The sequence below is a fragment of the Mobula hypostoma genome, chromosome 5 (genome assembly GCF_963921235.1).
Source record: "Mobula hypostoma chromosome 5, sMobHyp1.1, whole genome shotgun sequence".
NCBI classification, from domain to species: Eukaryota; Metazoa; Chordata; class Chondrichthyes; order Myliobatiformes; family Myliobatidae; genus Mobula; species Mobula hypostoma.
This window is the reverse complement of record NC_086101.1, coordinates 165,782,721-165,802,248: the sequence shown is the minus strand read 5'-3', so window position 1 is coordinate 165,802,248 and position 19,528 is coordinate 165,782,721. Positions and strand designations below refer to the sequence as shown.

Here is a 19,528-nt window from a genome sequence, read left to right as displayed (position 1 = left end):
ATATTTTTTATCCATATTACTTTGGCTTATGTTTTTTAGTAACTTTACTATTCAACATTGTCAATAAATTTACATATTATAAATAGCATTAATTATAATCAATACTGACCAAGCCTACCTTTAGAGAAATCAAATCCCATTTTTAACAGAAATTTATGTTTTTCTTATGAGTTTTTAAAATTTATGAAAGGCAAAGAAAGAGATTAATTGCAAGAAAGGTAAGTTAAGCTTAACTACCTGCTTTTCGAGGAAGTTTGGCTAAAAATACATTCTCTTTTTATCAGGATGTTTTAAGTGCTTCTTTGATGAAGACTGATCAAAAATAATTTACAATTTCTGACACTTTAGCCAAATGGTGGTGAATCTGTAGAATTCATTGCCATAGACAGGTGAATGATATATTTGAAGCAGAGGTTGACAGGTTCTTGATTCGTCAGGGTATCAAAGGTTATGGGTTGAAGTCAGGAGAATAGGACTGAGAGGGACAATAAGTCAACCATGATCGAACAGTGGAGCAGACACGACCTAAATTCTGCTCCTCTCTCCTATGTCTTAGTTCTGCTTCCTGTTACTATTAATTCAATTGTCTTATCCTCCAAGTGACCAAAGGTTACTATTGACAATGGCTTTTGGTGTGGTGCACCTCTGCTGTGTATGTTTACTTTTGCCTTTATATTTTTCTCCCTTTTGCTGCTCAAGATTTAATTTGATTTTGTTATGGTTGCAGTTTTTGCGGATGTGCTGTATTTTTTTTGTTTGTAATAAAAATAAAAATATTAATATAAAAAAATGCAAGAAAGTAGAGCTGTTGAGTGTGGAGTTACATCAACCTAACGACATTAGGTTTCAAGATGACACTGAAGTGCATTGGTGACTTCAGAAAATTGTACCAGTTTTCCTATAAATACAGGTGTCCCCCGCTTTTCGAACGTTCGCTTTACAAAACCTCACTGTTACGAAAGACCTACATTAGTACCCTGTTGTTGCTAAGAGAAGGTGTTATCACTGTTAGGAAAAAAATCAGCACATGATAAAAAAATCAGCGCGCGAAAAAATCAGCGTGCGTCCCGAGCAGCTGCTCTCCCCCGGATTCTCGCCGGCATTGCTTAAACACGTGCCTGTGAGCAGCCGTTTGCAAGATGAGTTCTGAGGTATCGGAAAAGCCTGAAAGAGCTCGTAAGGGTGTTACACTTAGCGTAAAACTAGACATAATTAAGCATTTCGATCGTGGTGAACGAAGTAAGGACAACGTGAGCTTGGCTTGTGGAAGCTGACGAAGATGATGTTGAAGAGGTTTTGGCATCCCATGACCAAGAACTGATAGATGAAGAGCTGATGCAATTGGAAGAGGAAAGGATAACCATCGAAACAAAAGGCAGAAGCGAAATGAACGTGAAGCAACTGCGTGAGATTTTCGCTGCAATGATAAAGTACGACTTTAATTTTGAAAGTTTAGGTTTAGGGGATATTTGCAGGATGGTTTGAGTGCTTACAAAGAACTGTATGATAGAAAAATACGCGAGGCTCAGCAGTCAAGCAAGCCTTCCACATCAGCCACCGCAGATGACAAACCTCGACCTTTGACATCGAGGCAGGCAGAGATAGGAGAAGACGAGCTGCCTGCACTAATGGAAACAGACAACAATGAGATGACACCCCAGTGTCCCACCACCCCAACCCCCGGGCCATGGACAGATACTGATTCACGGAGAATGCAGCGGTAGCTGGGAGACCCACAGCACATCTTTAAGAAAAAAGCCAAAATAAACATGCTAATTAATTAGGTGCTGCCCGACACGTAAATGTCGGCCCAGATCAGAGGCGATGCAATCGGCACTGATCTGGGCTGACAATTACGTGTCGGGCGGCACGTAATTAATTAGCATGTTTATTTCAGCTTTTTTTCTTAAAGATGTGCTGGGTGCCTTCCGGCTACCGCTACACCCCTGCGTGCTTCGCGGCAATGTATCAGTCGGTGGCTTGGAGGGTGGGGGCCACTGCACCACCCCAGCTTGCGACGACTCAGTCTAACACACCATCATCAGTGTGCTCGGCGCTGTCTTCCCAATTCCAGTAAGTGATACTACACTGTACATACATTATTTCTACATTATATAGGCTGTGTATTTTTACATGTTATTTGGTATGATTTGGCAGCTTCATAGCTTAAAGGTTACTGGAGAGAGTGTTTTTGCCAACAGCGCTTGCGTGAGATTTTCGCTACGGAGAACAGTGCCGGCAATGATTGTGGAAAAGTATTTCTACTTTATATAGGCTGTGTATTAATCATATCATTCCTGCTTTTACTATATGTTACTGTTATTTTAGGTTTTGTGTGTTGTTTGGCATGATTTGGTAGGTTATTTTTGGGTCTGCGAACGTTCACAAAATTGCTTCTTCGCTTTACGACATTTCGGCTTACGAACCGTTTCATAGGAACGCTCTACCTTCGGATGGCAGGGGAAACCTGTATACTTCTTTTGAATTACTTTTGCTACAATCTGCAGCATATAAATTTCCTCTTAACAATGGACTATGAAATTATATCAACGATCTTCAGATTTCATATTCGACGGTTAAATGAGGAGCAGTTATACGCAGCGACATTAAGGCTGAAAATGCAACAGGAGAGGCGAAATTCAAATCAGGCTGAAACACAGACAGGTGAGGCTTCCTCTAACCAGCATCTTGTCGGCGAATGTGTAAACAAGTCAAGTCAAGTCACTTTTTATTGTCATTTCGACCATAACTGCTGGTACAGTACACAGTAAAAACGAGACGTTTCTCAGGACCATGGTGCTACATGAACAATACAAAAACTACACTGAACTACGTAAAACAACACAAAACTACACTAGACTACAGACCTACCCAGGACTGCATAAAGTGCACAAAACAGTGCAGGCATTGCAATAAATAATAAACAAGACAATAGGCACAGTAGAGGGCAGTAGGATGGTGTCAGTCCAGGCTCTGAGTATTGAGGAGTCTGATGGCTTGGGGGAAGAAACTGTTACATAGTCTGGTCATGAGAGCCTGAATACTTCGATGCCTTTTGTCAGATGGCAGGAGGGAGAAGAGTTTGTATGAGGGGTGCGTGGGGTCCTGCATAATTCTGTTTGCTTTACGGATGCAGTGTGTGGTGTAAATATCTGTAATGGTGGGAAGAGAGACCCCGATGATCTTCTCAGCTGACCTCACTATCCACTGCAGGGTCTTGCGATCCGAGATGCTGCAATTTCCGAACCAGGCAGTGATGCAGCTGCTCGGGATACTCTCAATATAACCTCTGTAGAATGTGGTGAGGATGGGGGCCGGCGGGGTGGGAGATGGACTCTTCTCAGCCTTCGCAGAAAGTAGAGACGCTGCTGGGCTTTTTTGCTATGGAGCTGGTGTTGAGGGACCAGGTGAAATTCTGTAGCAGGTGAACACCAAGAAATCTGGTGCTCTTAACGATCTCTACAGAGGAGTCGTCGATGTTCAGCGGAGGGTGGTCGCTCCGTGTCCTCCTGAAGTCAACAAGCATCTCTTTTGTTTTGTTCACATTCAGAGACAGGTTGTTGGCTCTGCACCAGTCTGTTAGCCGCTGCACCTCCTCTCTGTATGCTGACTCATCGTTCATGCTGGTGAGACCCACCACGGTCGTGTCATTGGCGAACCTGACGATGTGGTTCGAGTCACTGGAAAATAAAACTGACGATCTCAGGGCAAGGCTGCTGTATCAGAGACAAATGAGGCAGATCTCAGTTGTCCGTTGCACTGAAACTTGGTTAACTGCGAATACGCTTGATTGAGTTATCCAACCAGAATGTTTTATGATTTTCAGATTGGATCGAACCGTGAACTCTGGTAAGAAAAAAGGTTGCAGCATGTGATTTTTAGCCAATTCTCATTAATGTATGGACATTGGGGTTTTGTGGACTTCTTGTTCACCTGACTTAGAACACCTGACGATTAAATATGGACCACTTTATTTGCCTCATCCGCGATCCTGCCTTGCAGTTTACATACCACCAGTGGCTGAGTACAAACAAGCATTCGCAACACTGCACAACATTGTCTACAGGCAAGAAACAGCCCACCCCGGCACACTTCAAATTATAGTCAGCGATTTTCACCAGGCCTCTGTGGAGAAAACCCTGCCCAATTATCACCAGCATATAACCTGTTACCTCAGAGGTCCCAACACACTTCACCACAACTACACTACGACAGGGAAAGCCTATCATTCCTTTCCGAGACAACATTTTGGCAAATCAGACTACTTGGCTGTACTCCTGCTACCTGTATACAAACAAAGCCTAAAGGCGCATGGATCAAGACAGCTAAGAGGTGGTCACAGGATGCAGAGGAATGGTTACAGGATTGCCTTGAGTCAGTAGACTGGGCTGCATACAGGAACTCATCTGGAGGACCTCAATGACTACACCAGAGTTGTAACAGACTTTATTAGAACATCTGTAGATGAGTGGCCCCCACAAAATTGTTCAGAATTTACCCCAATCAGAAGGCCTGGATGAACCATGAAATCCAGAATTTGCCGAGAGCCAGATCAATCATTCCAGTCTGGAAATCAAGAATGCTACTTTTCTCTCTTTTTCGAGGTACTCGACAAGGTTGTCCTCTTAGTCCCTTATTATTTGATATTGCATTAGAACCTCTTGCAATTGCCATTCGAGAATCTCCAAATATTACTGGGATAACTCGGGGCTTAAAGTCCCATAAATTGTCACTCTATGCTGATGATTTACTTTTATATATTTCTAATCCTCAAAAATCCATCCCGGCTGTTTTAGAGTTATTAGCACAATTTGGTCTTTTTTCAGGTTATAAATTAAATCTTAGTAAGAGTGAACTCTTTCCGATTAATAAACAACTTCCCTTATATTATAAATTTCCATTTAAATTGATTAATAATTATTTTTCATATCTTGGGATTAAAATTACTTGTAAATATAAAGATTTATTTAAGACTAACTTTTTACCATTAATAGACCATATTACTCAACTTTCATCTAAATGGTTTCCTTTATATTTAACTTTGATTGGTCGTATTAATGCAGTTAAGATGTTTTTTTTGCCAAAATTTTTATATATATTTCAGGCATTACCAATCTTTGTTCCAAAATCTTTTTTTGACAAAGTTGACTCTAAAATTTCTTCATTTATTTGGCAGAATAAAAACCCAAGATTGGGTAAAATACATTTACAGAAAGCTAAGAGAGATGGAGGCTTAGCATTACCTAACTTTAGATTTTATTATTGGGCAATTAATATTCGACATATGAAATTCTGGTTACTGGACCAGGATATACTATCCATTCCTAAATGGGTAGTATTGGAATTACAATCTGTTCAGGGTTTTACACTTGGCTCTATTTTAGGTTCCTCTCTTCCTTTTGATTGGAAACGCCTTAAACAGGTGTCTAACCCGATAGTTAAATATACCTTGCATATTTGGTTTCAATTCAGAAAATTTTTTGATCTTAATCAATTTGGGTTAGCGATTCCTATTTTAGGTAACATATTTTTTTCTCCCTCTTTTACGGATCGTGCTTTTCAAACTTGGAAGACTAAGGGTATTTCACGGTTTTTGGATTTATTTTTAGATGGTTCCCTTATGTCTTTTGAACAATTATCTAATAAATATAATTGATCAAGAATACATTTTTTTTAGATATCTACAAGTTAGAAATTTTCTAAGTACTATACTTTCTTCCTTTCCAATGCTTCCTCCTACATACATTTTAGATACTATAATCAACCTTAATCCATGTCAGAAAGGTGCATCGGCTATGATTTATAATATTATTATGAAACTTAGGAAAGCTCCATTTGATAAGATTAGGGTAGATTGGGAACAGGAATTGGGGTTTACCATTTCCGTGGATGACTGGGGGCAGATTTTACAATTAGTCAATACTTCCTCTATCTGTGCTAAACATTCCCTAATTCAATTTAAAGTTGTTCATAGAGCACATATGTCCAAAGATAAGTTAGCGCGCTTTTATTCTCATATTAATCCTTTTTGTGATAGATGTCCGGGGCAGATAGCCTCTTTAACTCATATGTTTGGGTCTTGCCCTACTTTGGAAACTTTTTGGAGAGACATTTTTAATATTATCTCTAAGGTATTGAATATAGATATCTCTCCTCACCCTATTACTGCTATCTTTGGATTACCTAAAATTTCCAGTAATCTCTCCCCTTCAGCCCGTAGAATGATTGCATTTCTTACTTTAATGGCGAAAAGATGTATCTTACAACATTGGAAAGAGCTTAATGCTCCAACTACCTTTTTTTGGTTTTCTCAGACGATATTATGCTTGAATCTGGAGAAAATTAGAAGCAATCTTTATGACTCCTCATTTAAATTTGAACAGACTTGGAGATCTTTTATTCAATATTTTCATTTAATGTAATATATACCCTTCTTGTTTTTTTTTACTGTTTTTAATGGAGGTCGGGATTGAGGACGTGATTTTAAGTTTAACTCTGTTTGGTTTCAAGTTAGCCCATTGCTTTGCTTTGCTTTTAGTTAGTTGCACGGTGGGTTTTTTTTGGGGGGGGGGGTTTCCTTTTCTCTATTGATATATATATAAAATTAGTATACTATTATGTTACCTTGGTATGTTATGTTTAAATTATATTGTTTGTAGTATTTTTTTTATATTAATATCTTCTGTAATTTTATTATATTCTAACAGTGTATTAGTGTCTATATGGCTTACCTTTTTGTATACTTATTTGATAAAAAGATTTAAAAAATTTAAAAAATAAAAAAAAAAGAATGCTACAAGAGGTGCCGTTATGCTCTCTGGAAAGCCATCTCTTGGGCTAAGTGGAGATTCCAGACTAGACTGGAATCAACGAGGCATGCACAACTGTTGTGGCAGGGTTGGATTGCCATAACCTCCTACAAAGCTAGGACATTGGGGACCAGCAGAGCTTTGCTTCCATACGAGTTCAATGTCTTCTATACTTGATTTGACCACCAGAACAGGGAGGAACCTTCATGCACCCCCATGTTTCCTAATGATCCTTTGGTCTCAGTATCTGAAGATGACATGCAGGCTGCCTTCAAGAGAGTGAATTCAAGTACAGCTTCTGGTCCGGATGGAGTACCTGGTCGAGTATGATGACCAACTGGCTGATGCGTTCTCAGATATCTTCACCTTCCCGCTCTGGCAGTGTGTGGCACCCACCTGCTCCAAGCAGGCTTCAGTTGAACCGGTGCCCAAGAAGAGTGTGGTAACCTGTCCAAATGACCATCGGCAGTGACACTTACATCCCCAGTGACAAAGTGTTTTCAGAGGCTGGTGTTGAAACATATCAGCTCCTGTCTAAGTGGCGACTTGGATCCTCTCTAATTTGCCTACCAAAGCAACAAGTCTACAGCAGATGCCATCTCAACCTTGGAACATCTGGATAGAAAAGATGCATATATTGGATGCTCTTTATTGATTACAGCTTGGCATTCAATATCATCATCCTCCCAAAACTAATCAATAAACTCTGAGACCTTGGCCTCAATACCCCCTTGTGCAATTAGATCCTGGATTTCCTCACTTGCAGACCCCAGTCAGTTTGGATTGGGAAAAACATCTCCTCAATCTTCATCAACACAGGTGCATGACAGGGCTGTGTGCTTAGCCCCCTGCTCTAATCACTTTACACCTATGAGACTGCGTGGCTAGGTACAGTTCCAACACCATATACAAGTTTGCTGATGATACCACTGTTGTGGGCTGTATCAAAGGGGGTGATGAATCAGCATACAAGAGGTATGCTATTGAAAATTTGGCTAAGTAACAACAATCTCTCACTCAATGTCAATAATACCAAAGAACTGATTGTGATCAGAGGTGGAGAGGGTCAGTAATTTTAAATTCCTGGGTGTCACTATCTCAGCGGACCTGTCCTGGACCCATCATATAAATACGATTGCAAAGAAAGCACGGCAGTGCCTCTACTTCCTCAGGAGTCTGTGGAGATTCGACACATCATCAAAAACCTTGGCAAACTTCTGTAGATGTGTGGTGGAAAGAGTGCTGACTGGCTGCATCATGGTCTGGTATAAGAACACCAATGCCTTTGAACAGAAAATCCTACTAAAGGTAATGGAGGTGCGTGAGCCAGTCCTCATAAGAGGACCAGAAGAGGAGGGGGTCAGCAACTTTAAATTTCACCACGTTATCATTTCAAGAGAATCTGTCCTGGGTCCAGCACGTAAATGTCATTGCAAAGAAAGCACAGCAGCATCTCTATTTCCTTAGATTTGGCATCACATCTAAAACTTTGACAAACTTCTATAGATGTATATATTGACTGGTTGCATTGTAGCCTGGTATGGAAACACCAATACCCTTGAATGAAAATTCCTTCAAAAAGTAATGGATACAGCCAGTGCATCACAGGTAAAGCCCTCCCCACACATTACACACATCTACGTGGAGCTCTGTTATGGGTAAGCAACATCCATCATAAAGGACCCCCCGCCTTTTCAGACACAGCGCTGCAATCCGACCGCTTCACTATTCTCCACAAAGGCAGGTCAACTCAGTCTTTTAAAGATAAAGGAGCACTGTGTGCTTTATCATTAACTCATCATGGTGCACGGATGTTGTGGTTCTGTCTCAGTCCTGCTCACCTGACCCAGAACATCTAGTGGTCAAATGTTGTCCATTCTATCTGCCATCATCCTGGTAACAATGTACATTCCACCACAGGCCGACGCCAGGCGGGCACTGGAGAAGCTGAGCACCATGATCAACAGGCACAGGACAGCAAACTATGACGTCTTCCCCTTCATTGCGGAGATTTCAACCAGGCCAACTTGAAGAAGTATCTGAACAACTTCCACTAACGTATTGCCTGTGGAACCAGAGGAGCCACACACTTGACCAGTGATATACCACCATCAAGAATGCTTATTGTGCCAACCCACGCCCACACTTTGAAAATTCCAATCACCTGGCTGTATTTTTACTATCAGTGTAGAGCCAGAGATTAAAGACCACAGCACTAGCGGTGAGGACCAACAAAGGTATGGTCAACAAAGGTAGAGTACTTGCAGGACTGCTTTGAGCTGATGGACTGGACTGGAGAATACTCAGGGATTATTCTTCATATTCTGAAGGATTATGTCACAGTTATCACTGACTTCATCAAGACCTGTGTGGGTGAGTGTGTGCCTTTGAGAACATACTGGCCTTACCCAAACCAAATAATGTGGATCAGCCAGGAGATTCATAGTTAGCTGAGGCCAAGATCTGTGGCAGTCAAGGCTGGTGATCCTGAACTATACAAAAAGCCCAGGTACAGCCTACGGAAGCCTATTTTACAGTGAATAAACAACTCCAATTGAGGTTACAGATTGAATCAGATGCAAGTTAGCTGTGTCAGGGCTTGCAAGCCAGTTCTTCCCATACAGTGAAACCTAACATCAGGAATGGCTGTAATGTTTCACTCCCAGCTGAGCTCAATGCCTTTTATACACACTTTGAAAGGGAGAATAAAACTACAACTATGCAAATCCCTGCAGCATTTAGTGACCCTGTAATCTCTGTTTCGGAGGCCAACATCAGAACATCTTTCAAAAGGGTGAACCCTCGCAAGGCGTCAGACCCTGATGGTGTACCTGGAAGGGCTTTGAAAACCTGTGCCAACCAACTGGCAGGAGCTTTCAAGGACATCTTTAATCCCTCACTATTGCTTCTGAAGGTTTCCACGTGCTCGAATCATGCCCAAGAAGAGCAGGGTGAGCTCCCTCAACGGCCATCGCGCAGTGGCACTAACTTCCACTGTTTTGAAATGCTTTGAGATGTTGGTCATGTCTAGAATCAACTCCTGCCTAAGCAAGGGATGGACCTGCTGCAATTTGCCTATCACCACCATAGGCTACAGCGGATGGACTCTCATTGGCTCTCCACTCAGCCTTAGAGCACCTGAACAATAGCAAAACCCATATCAGGCTGCTGTTTATTGATTACAGCTCAGCGTTCAGCAGCATCATGCCCTCAGTTCTAAACAACGAGCCGCAAAACCTGGGCCTCTGCATCTCCCTCTGAAACTGGATCCTTGAGTTCCACACTGGGAGACCACTGTCCATGCAGAGCAGAAATAACATCTCCTCCTAGCTGACAATCAACACTGGCACGCCTCATGGACGCACTCTTACCCCACTGCCGTATTCTTTCTATACATGCAACTACGTGGCTAGTCACAGCTCTAAGGCCATCTATAAATTTGCCGATGTCACAACTATTGTTGTCTGAATTTCAGAGGAGGAGGAGGCATACGGGAGCGAGACAGATCAGCTGGTTGAGTGTTGTTATAACTACAACGTTGGACTCAGTGCCAAGGTAATGCAATAGTTGGCGTGATGCTATTACAGCTCAGGGTGTTGGAGATCAGAGTTCAACATTGGCATCCTCTGTAAGGAGTCTCTGTGTGTTATCACTGTTGGAAGCATGGGTTTTCTCCAGGTGCGCTGGTTTGCTCGCACAGTCCAAAGAAGTAACGGGTGGGTTAACTGGTTATTGTGAATTGTCCCATGATCAGGTTAGGTTTAAATCAGAGTTGGGTGGCACATCTTGAAAGGTCAGGAGTGCCTATTCTGCACTCTATCCCTAAATAAACAAACAATCATCAGTAAGAACAAGGAATTGATTGCTGACTTCAAGAAGGGGGAATCAAGGGAATATACAACAGTCTTCACCAAGGGATCGGCAGTGGAAAAGGTGAGCAGTTTCAAGTTCCTGTGTGGCAACATCTTTGAGGATCTATCCTCGGCCTAACATATTGATGCAATTACAAAGAAGGCACAACAGCAGCTATTTTTCACTAGGAGTTTGAGGAGACTCGGTATGTCACCAAATACACTTGCAAATTTTAACAGATGTACTGTGGAGAGTACCCTAACTGGTTGCATCACCTTCTGGTATGAAGGGGCCTCTGCAGAGGATCGGAAAAAGCTGCAGAAAGCTGTAAACTCAGCCAGCTCCATCATGGGCACGAGCCTCCCCAACATCAAGGACACCTTCAAAAGGAAATGCCTCAACAAGGCACCATCTATCATTATGGACAACCACCCCCCCACCCAAAAACCATCACCTAGCACATGCCCTCTTCTCATTGCTACCATTAAGGAGGAGGTGTAGGAGCCTGAAGATACACACTCAATGTTTCAGGAACTGTTTCTTCCCCTCTGCTATCAAATTTCTGAATGGACTACGAGTCCATGAACACTACCTCTATTTTTTTCCCTCTCTTTTTGTGTGTGTGTGTGTGTATATATATACACACACACACACACATTTTCATACACACATATTGTGTAATTTATAATTTTTATGTATTGTACAGTACCACTGCTGCAAAACAAATGTCACAATTTATGCCAGTGATATTAAACATGATTCTGATTCTGTTTCGTTCGGTCTCCACTACAGTAAGTTCTGTTTCCTTTTCTCTATCCTTCACTGCAACTTAAATCACATTGATTTTCTAACTTTCCTGAGATCTGAAGAAATGTGATCCACATGAAATATTACCTCTGTTTTTCCACAGATGCTACCTAACCTGGTGAGGATTTCATGCATTTTCTGCTTTTATTTCGTATCTTACCCAGAATTATATTGCAGATGTACACAGATTTGGATTAATATGTTAATCACTTGTTTAGATTTAGGCCACATTACTAACATTTCACAGTACAAACAGATGATCATAAATCTTCCATAGGCTGAGTAGTCCTCATCTCATCTCTGAAGAGATGAAGAAATATAAACTCAGTTGTTTAAATATTACCTCTCACTTTATCCTTTTACAAAAGGAATCAATCTGCTGCTTAATTTATAGAGACAGAGACAGAGACCAGCATACAGTATGCTGGAGAAACTCAGCAGGTTAGACAGCATCTGTGGAGGCTAATGGACAGTTGACATTTCAGGTCAAGACCTCATCAGTCTGGATGAGAAGTCTTCACCCAAAACGTTGAAAGTCAATTATTACTTTAAGCATTTGATCCAAGTTTACTTCTGAATTAAATTCTGTTGGCACTCTGAATCCTGAATGGAGATAAGGTACAGTGCTTTAACATAGGGAAAGGAAGTTTAAAGTAAGTAAATTATTTAACTTGGCCAATCCATTACAGTGTAAAAACCAGAAGGATAAATTCATTAAACCCAAGCAAAATGTTAACTCTTCTGAGATCAGCTTAGTTGATATGAAAATAATTTACATCAATTTCTCCTTGGGAGGTGGATCACAACCGAGATGGGGAATTAAAGTTTATAAGGACATTAACCATACAGTTTAAAATTCTGATTAAAAAAAAGAGAACAAAATTGCCTTACATACTGTGTAAAAGTCATAGGCACACACAGTATATACAGCCAGGAAGCCTAAGACTTTTGCACAGTGCTGTAGTAATTTTATGTATTGCACTGTACTGCTGCTGCCAAAAAAAAATGACATATATGAGTGATGATAAACCTGATTCTGATATGGGTCTCTATTGTGGACTGAGAGTAGGAAGCGGGCTGGTGATAAAGTTTAAGGGAATGGGGGATTCTCAGATTCCTGTAAACAATGGATTAAGTACTGACTATGTCTGTGACCGCAGTGTGTTTGAATAATGTCTCACAGCTGCTTTCTTTGGAGCAAGGTAAGGGTTAAAGTTCACCCAGATCCACACAAGATGTTTCTGGGCTTTACACACCTTTTGATTTTGACAAAAAGCAGTACCTGATGGAAATTAGACAGAACATTCCTTTCTTAACTAAAGCATAAATTTGATGGATGTTCTTATCTTTGTAATTAAGTTGTGGCTCCAGCAAACCAAGTAGGATATTCCTTTCTTTAATTAAGGTGGCTGGAGTGTCTATCAAATTGATTGTACTTTTGTATCAATAGTCCATTGACTTGGCTGGAGTGGTTATCAAAGTGGTTGTTCTTTGTATCAATAGTCTATTGACTTGGCTGGAATACTTAACAAATTGATTGTTCTTTTGTATCGGTGGCCTTATAACTTCTGACAATTCTGACATCAGGCAGTGAACTTGTTGAACCACCGGGGAGATGAGAAAGATTCTCTCCCTGATGTCAGGTCCAAGTTCACTCGCCGGCTGAGCTCAAAGAAATAAATGGGTGAAAAGATAAGAAACGATCTTTTTGTGCTGTCATTATTTGATCTAGCAAAGTTACGTTTACACTGGGAGAGGGGAGGGAGCGGGGAACACCAGAGACACATTCTGTAATGATCAATAAACCAATTGTTTGGAAACAAATGACCTTGCCTGGTGTTTCAGGACTGGGTGTGTCTGCAGCCACGCTACCAACACAGTCCTGTCCTGGCACTCCTTCTCTGCCACCTGTCCCACACCTCTCCTGCGGCACCCCACTCTCACCGTTCCCAACATCTTTTGCTCCCGCCAGATTTTTAAACTCACTCTCCGCTCCATGTTGACAAATACAGTACTGTGCAAATACCTTATCATTCTAGCTCATATATATCTAAGACTTTTGCTCGGCACCCTGTATGAGACATAAAGGTTGGCAAGAAAATTACATGCCATTTTAAATAGGGTCGCCAAGATGCATCAAACAGCTTTTCCAGCTCCCTACTTTCCAATGAATTGTGCAACAATAAAAATAACATGTTAAACAGATAAGAAAATAGTTTATTCTGGATTCAGGTTTTATAGACTTTGAATGGAATTGGAGATAGTTGAAGAACAATCATTCCTGCTTGAAGGGAAACTAGATTAAAGGGGCATTTCCCAGTCCTCCAGCATTATCCCATTTTGTAATAGTTTCCACAAAGTGATTGGTCATAACCTTAAAATCAGAGCCAAGCCATTCTGGAGAGATGTTAGCCTGTTGGAGAGATGTTCACCATGCAAAGGCTGATACAAGTGTGGAACTCTCTCAGAAAAAGTAGCACGTGCTATCTTGACAGATAATATGTGATGGATTTTGATAGCCTGCAACATTAAGGGTTATAGGGCCATGATGTTTGGATGGATTTAGGATTTTATGAGAGCTACAAACTTTTTTGAATGGTAGTTCAGATTTGTGGGGCTGAATGGCCAGTTCCTCTTCCTCCATTCTGACATTATTATTTTATGCATTGAAGAAAAACACAAAATATCGGCACCTGAATACTTCAAAGCATCCCTTGAGGTCAACTGAGCAATTCTACCTATTTGATATACAGCCAGACACATTCATATTATAAATCAGTCTGCAATGAAATAATACCCATGTCTTGGCCCCAACCATCCTCAATGGCAATCTGTTCTAGTTGTTAATCATCTTACATATAAAGAAATTCACTTGAACATCTGTTCTTAATTTGTTCAGCACAACCCTAAATTCTTGCCTTTCGGTTCCACATTCGTGAGAAGTATGAAGGTTTGTGCGCATGAAGGCTCATCTCGTTTACTTTCCCAGTGTCATACTCATTCTTACTTTTTAAAAGATCCCACTGAAATGTCAATTTTAATTGTTCTTTCTGCAGTAAATGATTCTTATATATGGCAACCACAACCTCACAGTTTTTTTTGATGAGGCCTGTATGCCTTAATTCTGATGTTTGAATGACTGAATAGAAACATAAGTAGGTATCAGAGGAGAAGTTGCTGTAACTTAGTATCAATAGTTTAGGTTGTAACCATTTTTCACACAGTTTTCAACCTATTAAAAACATTGCCTTTTGGTCTCCTAACTGCATTTTGGCCATATCCGTATAACCTTTTTCCATGCATCTACCTGTTCAAATGCCTTTTAAATATTGTAACTGTACCCAGCTCTAAAGCTTCATCTAGCAGCTTCTTCCACATTTCCACCATCCTCCATGTGGAAAATGTTGACCCTTGGGCCCCCTTTAAATCTTCTCTCACTTGCCTTAAATATATGCCTTCTAGTTTTAGACCCTCCTGCCCTTGAAAGAAGACTGTAACCATCCAACTTACCTGTACGCTTACACATGCTTTCATATACCATCCCAAACTACTCGGATGTATGTGCCTCCGATTTGCATTTTTCATCAACAGTTAGCATTATTTGCCGCTATGAAGCCCTGCCCAGCCCTCTTTGCAAGGTCTTGACATCAACTTGCTTTTATCAGAGACAAGGTACAGCGCTTGAATATAGGGAAAGGAAAGGAAGATTAAAGTGAGTAAGTTATTTAACTTGCCCAGTCAGTTAAGGAGTAAAGACGATGAGAATAAATTCACAAAAACACAAGCAAAATGTTACCAGTAATATGCTGGTCAATACACCACGAGTGACCCCAGTCGATTTAAGGCAGGTATGAGAGACACAAAGCTTAATGTCTAGAATGTCCCTATATCATGGGCAACATGCAGAGTTGAATCATAAAATCAACAGCTGCAGAAAAAGTTATTACTAAGATACCATGGTAACAGCATGGTTAGCACAACACTTTACAGCAGCAGATACAAGTTCAATTCCCACTGCCATCTGTAAGGAGTTTGTACATTCTCCCTGTGACTGCATAGGTTTCCTCCAGGAGCTCTGGTTTCTTCTCACATTCCAAAAGATGTACAGTTAGGGTGTGGGTAAGTGAGATGTGGCCATGCTATGTTGGCACCAGAGGCACGGGGACACTTGCAGCTGCACCCAGTCCAATCCTCTCACTGTGGTGATCATTTACACAAATTACACATCCCACCTTATCCTCAATGTATGTGTGACAATAAAGCTAATCTTTATTTTTATAATCTCTTTAATATCTAAGTTGCTTTTTAGAACCAATACAGTCTAAAAAGACTTCGACTATCCTTAGACTATGCTAAGGATAAAGAAGGGATGCAAGTCCAGTCCTACCCAACAATTTTTAAAAATTTGTTGCTAAACTTAGATTGTTTACTATTGACATATGAAATAGCTAGAAAGAATACACCAAAAGCATATGTGACCTCAGGTGAATGTTGAGTAGAAAGTAATGTGTCAACATTGAAATATTCAGCTTTCTTGTGGGACTAGAACTAATACCATAATTATCCATATAAAACTGGCTGTACATGTTCACATGTCAGGTGAAGAATGGCTTGCAAGAAAAGGCCAGTATAGGCCAAGGAAACTTCAAGAATAATTGGAAACAAGGGACATTTATAAATAATGCAGAAACAAGGAAATGTTTAGCCAAGGATCAGACAGGCTGTAGATTAGAGATAATTATGCAGCAGTGTGCTGCATGTTTTGGAGGGAGCAGTTAAAATGTTATGTAGTAAGCAGCCAGCAAAAATTGGCCAATGGACATAAATGGCTACCTGATATACAGTACCTACCTGTCAGTGTGGTAGTGCATTGTGAAGCAATCCCACAGACATTCTGGAGTACTGTATATAACTCCTTTATGGCAGATAGTTACACTTACCTTGATCTTTCCCCAGGTTTACCATGTTATTAAACAAAAGGTTATCTAATTATACTGAACTAATAAAATGTCATCAAAAGTTCTGTACATTACCACCATTTTACTTTGGGGGGGGGTCCAAGTTCTAGTTAGCTGCAGCAAACAGGTAATTAGAAAACACACAAAATTCTGGAGGAATTCAGCAGGTCAGGCACCACCTATGGAGAGGAACAAAGATGCGACCTTTCGGACTGCTAGCTTCTTTATTCCTCTTCATTGATGCTGCCCGACCTGCTGATTTTCCTCCAGTATTTTGTGTGTGTTACTGCGGATTTCCAGCACCTGCAAATCTCTCGTGTTTATGGCAGTGAGAAAAGCAGAGGTTTAATGATACCCTGATGTCCCTTCTGCAAACCACTTGGTACAGATACCACGATATCAAGATTCAACGCAAGGGCTACTAAGTATCCAGTTCGGATCTTGTCAGGGCCTTGTGATAGACAAACGTAAACAGAAAGTGTCAAATCCCGTGGAATCTGGTGAAGTTTCGATCCAGCTAGTTCCCTTTAATTTTATTGTGGATGCTAACACTGTCACTGTTTATTGCACATTCCGGTCTCAACTATACAACGACACAGGGCCAGAGTCCCAAATAATTTCCCCCTTCCCCCCCCCCAACTCCCGACCCAAACACAATTTCATAGTTAAATCGTGATTCGGAATTAAAGATGGGATATACTACAATTTTGGTGAAAGTACAGCAAATATCCTTCACAGCGGGCCAAAATTTCTACTACTTCATACAATGCTGTCCAAATCAACGATCTGTTGCTGTTCTTATTTTTGTAATCGCGTCATCGACAGGGACCCCATATTAACTTGTCCTTTGACTAACTCGTCTGTCCAATAGAAAGTTACTGCCGGGAAGAGGGTGGAAGGAAGGGGGTCATATTTGATAAAGTTCTTGCCGGAGAAACTGTCATTCGACAATGACATTCGATTTAATGCAAAATTATTTTGGTTTCAACAGACAACAAGTAGGAGGGGCAGAGAGGCCTTCGTATCTGGTGTCCAAGTCAACTTTAAATAGCCGGCAGTGCAAACACCACCACTGCCAAACTGCAGGCGAGAACAGTGAGCAAAACGAATCTAGATCTGCACAGAATCATATCTGACCACTTCTCTCTACATTATTTCGCAGCGCTCGTCTGTATTGCTAAATTATGTAAACAGTGCCCCATGGCTAAAATTGTTCCCTCAGCCTTCTCTCTAAATCCTGTTACCTTTCTCCAAGTTTTTCTTCCTCCTCCGGTTCCAGTACTCCACCTTCACATACTTCGTCCTCTAGCAAAGATATTTCCGGCTCAATTTTATCAGTTTCCGCAGAAATGCAGGCGTCCAAGTCTTCCATTTTTGCTTCCATTGCTTTTCACGCCGGCAGTTTAACAGAGAGATTCTCGAAGCCCGGTCATTACGGAGCCCAAGTTTCCTGACTCAGGATAATCTTTAAATAGAAATATCGCCGCCAATAAGGACTTCCTTTTTCCTCCCGAAACCACCGTCCCCCGGGTCCTAATGTCCACTACAAATAAGTTAATGATCAACATAATCGACATCTTATCTATTTGGAGAGATCATATTCTGCCGCCTTGCTCTTGCTGTGAACTAACTGGCGATTCTTTATTAACTAAATTTCAGAAAGGCACTTCGGAGGTTGTAAAGCGTCTTTAATCGCGAAGTTTTTTAAATAGATAAAACAGCGTTTCAGCCTTCATTTCTTGATCGGAAATCTTATTTTACGCTTCGTTCAATACGCGTGAAAAAGAATCCCCTATTGTCAATCCTTTATTCGTATTTTACAAGTTTTACTCATGTCCAATGTTACCACATTCATCGTGCAAGTCAAATTAACATTCTGAAACTTTCCTCCACTTTATATATTATTTTTAAGTAAACTCTGCTTTGGGCTGAGAAGTTTGGATTCTCCAGACTTAGTTTGTAATTTAAGTCTCTGCTATTGAACTTCGGCCCAGGGGATTCTATTTCCAATCTTTTCTTGCCAATAAGTACAAGACATGGCAGCATCCAAATCATTACACAACTGCAGCGCTTGATGATCTAGCAATCAAAAGTGAGGTCAAACTATATTAACCAACGATTAAATTAGGTCTTTATTTGGAGACATACTATGAACCACTTTAAATGATTTTTACAACAGGAATGTATTAACTCAACCAATACGTCATTGTTCTTTTTGCAAAGAGGCGCAAGACAGCTTAACCCTTTGAATGAAGGATGAGACATCATTAACAATTGTCATGGTGCTCGTCTGCCCCAGAGAAACGAAAAAAAATAAACTGAATAAAATCAATTCAAAGCTTTCGGAGCAATAGTCTGCTGGAGGGTAATTTTTTTTCCCAAAGACATGAAAACATCTTCAGTGAGCACTCTACCAGAAAGTGAAGCTTTAAAAAATTTTAATGGAGAAGTTTGCAAATTCTCCAACCCAGAGGGCTATGGATGCTCAGATCGTAATATAAGTCTGAACTTTAATAGATTTTTGGCTATTAAGAAAATCAAGGAATATCAGGATCTAATGCAGAACAACCAATTGAGCATACCATTTAATTCCTAATATTTTCCATATGTTAGAATCACACTATTAATACAGCATAGAAGTTGGCTATTCAGATCATCACATTTCCCAATAGAATAAATCTATCAATTCTATTTCTCCATCATCTTACAAATTATTTTCCCAAGTGCCTATCCAGTTCCCTTTTAAAGGCACTGATAGTTTCCACATCCTTTAAAAACTGAGAATTCCCTTTTAACTATTGAGTAAAAAGTGTATTTCCTTGCATTGAGTCATACAACTTGGAAACAATCTCTAACTCCACGAGATCTGCTCTGATTATCCACCCATAGAATAAATCAGCCATGATGGAATGGTGGAGCAAACTCGATGGGCCAAATGTCCTAATTCTTCTCCTGTATCTTATGGGCCCATTCTATTTTATTATCCCTACATTCTCAACGAATCAACACAGATTTTAAAACTCAATCTGCACATCTTTTGTGATGTTGGAGGAAACTGAAACACCCAGAGGAAACCCACGCAGTCACAGGGAGAATGTGCAA

At 40.6% G+C, this 19,528-nt stretch overlaps 1 protein-coding gene across 2 annotated transcripts in view; it reads right to left on the bottom strand.

The window, feature by feature from the left end:
- Window positions 1–17,889, bottom strand: part of cmya5 (cardiomyopathy associated 5) — a 112,596-nt gene extending 94,707 nt beyond the window's left edge. For both annotated transcript variants that reach the window (XM_063049332.1, XM_063049333.1), the window contains exon 1: window positions 17,671–17,889. In XM_063049332.1, the coding sequence (XP_062905402.1) occupies window positions 17,671–17,810 (140 nt within the window). In that variant the 5' untranslated portion in view covers window positions 17,811–17,889. The remainder of the gene's footprint in view (window positions 1–17,670) is intronic.
- Window positions 17,890–19,528: the final 1,639 nt, after the last annotated feature.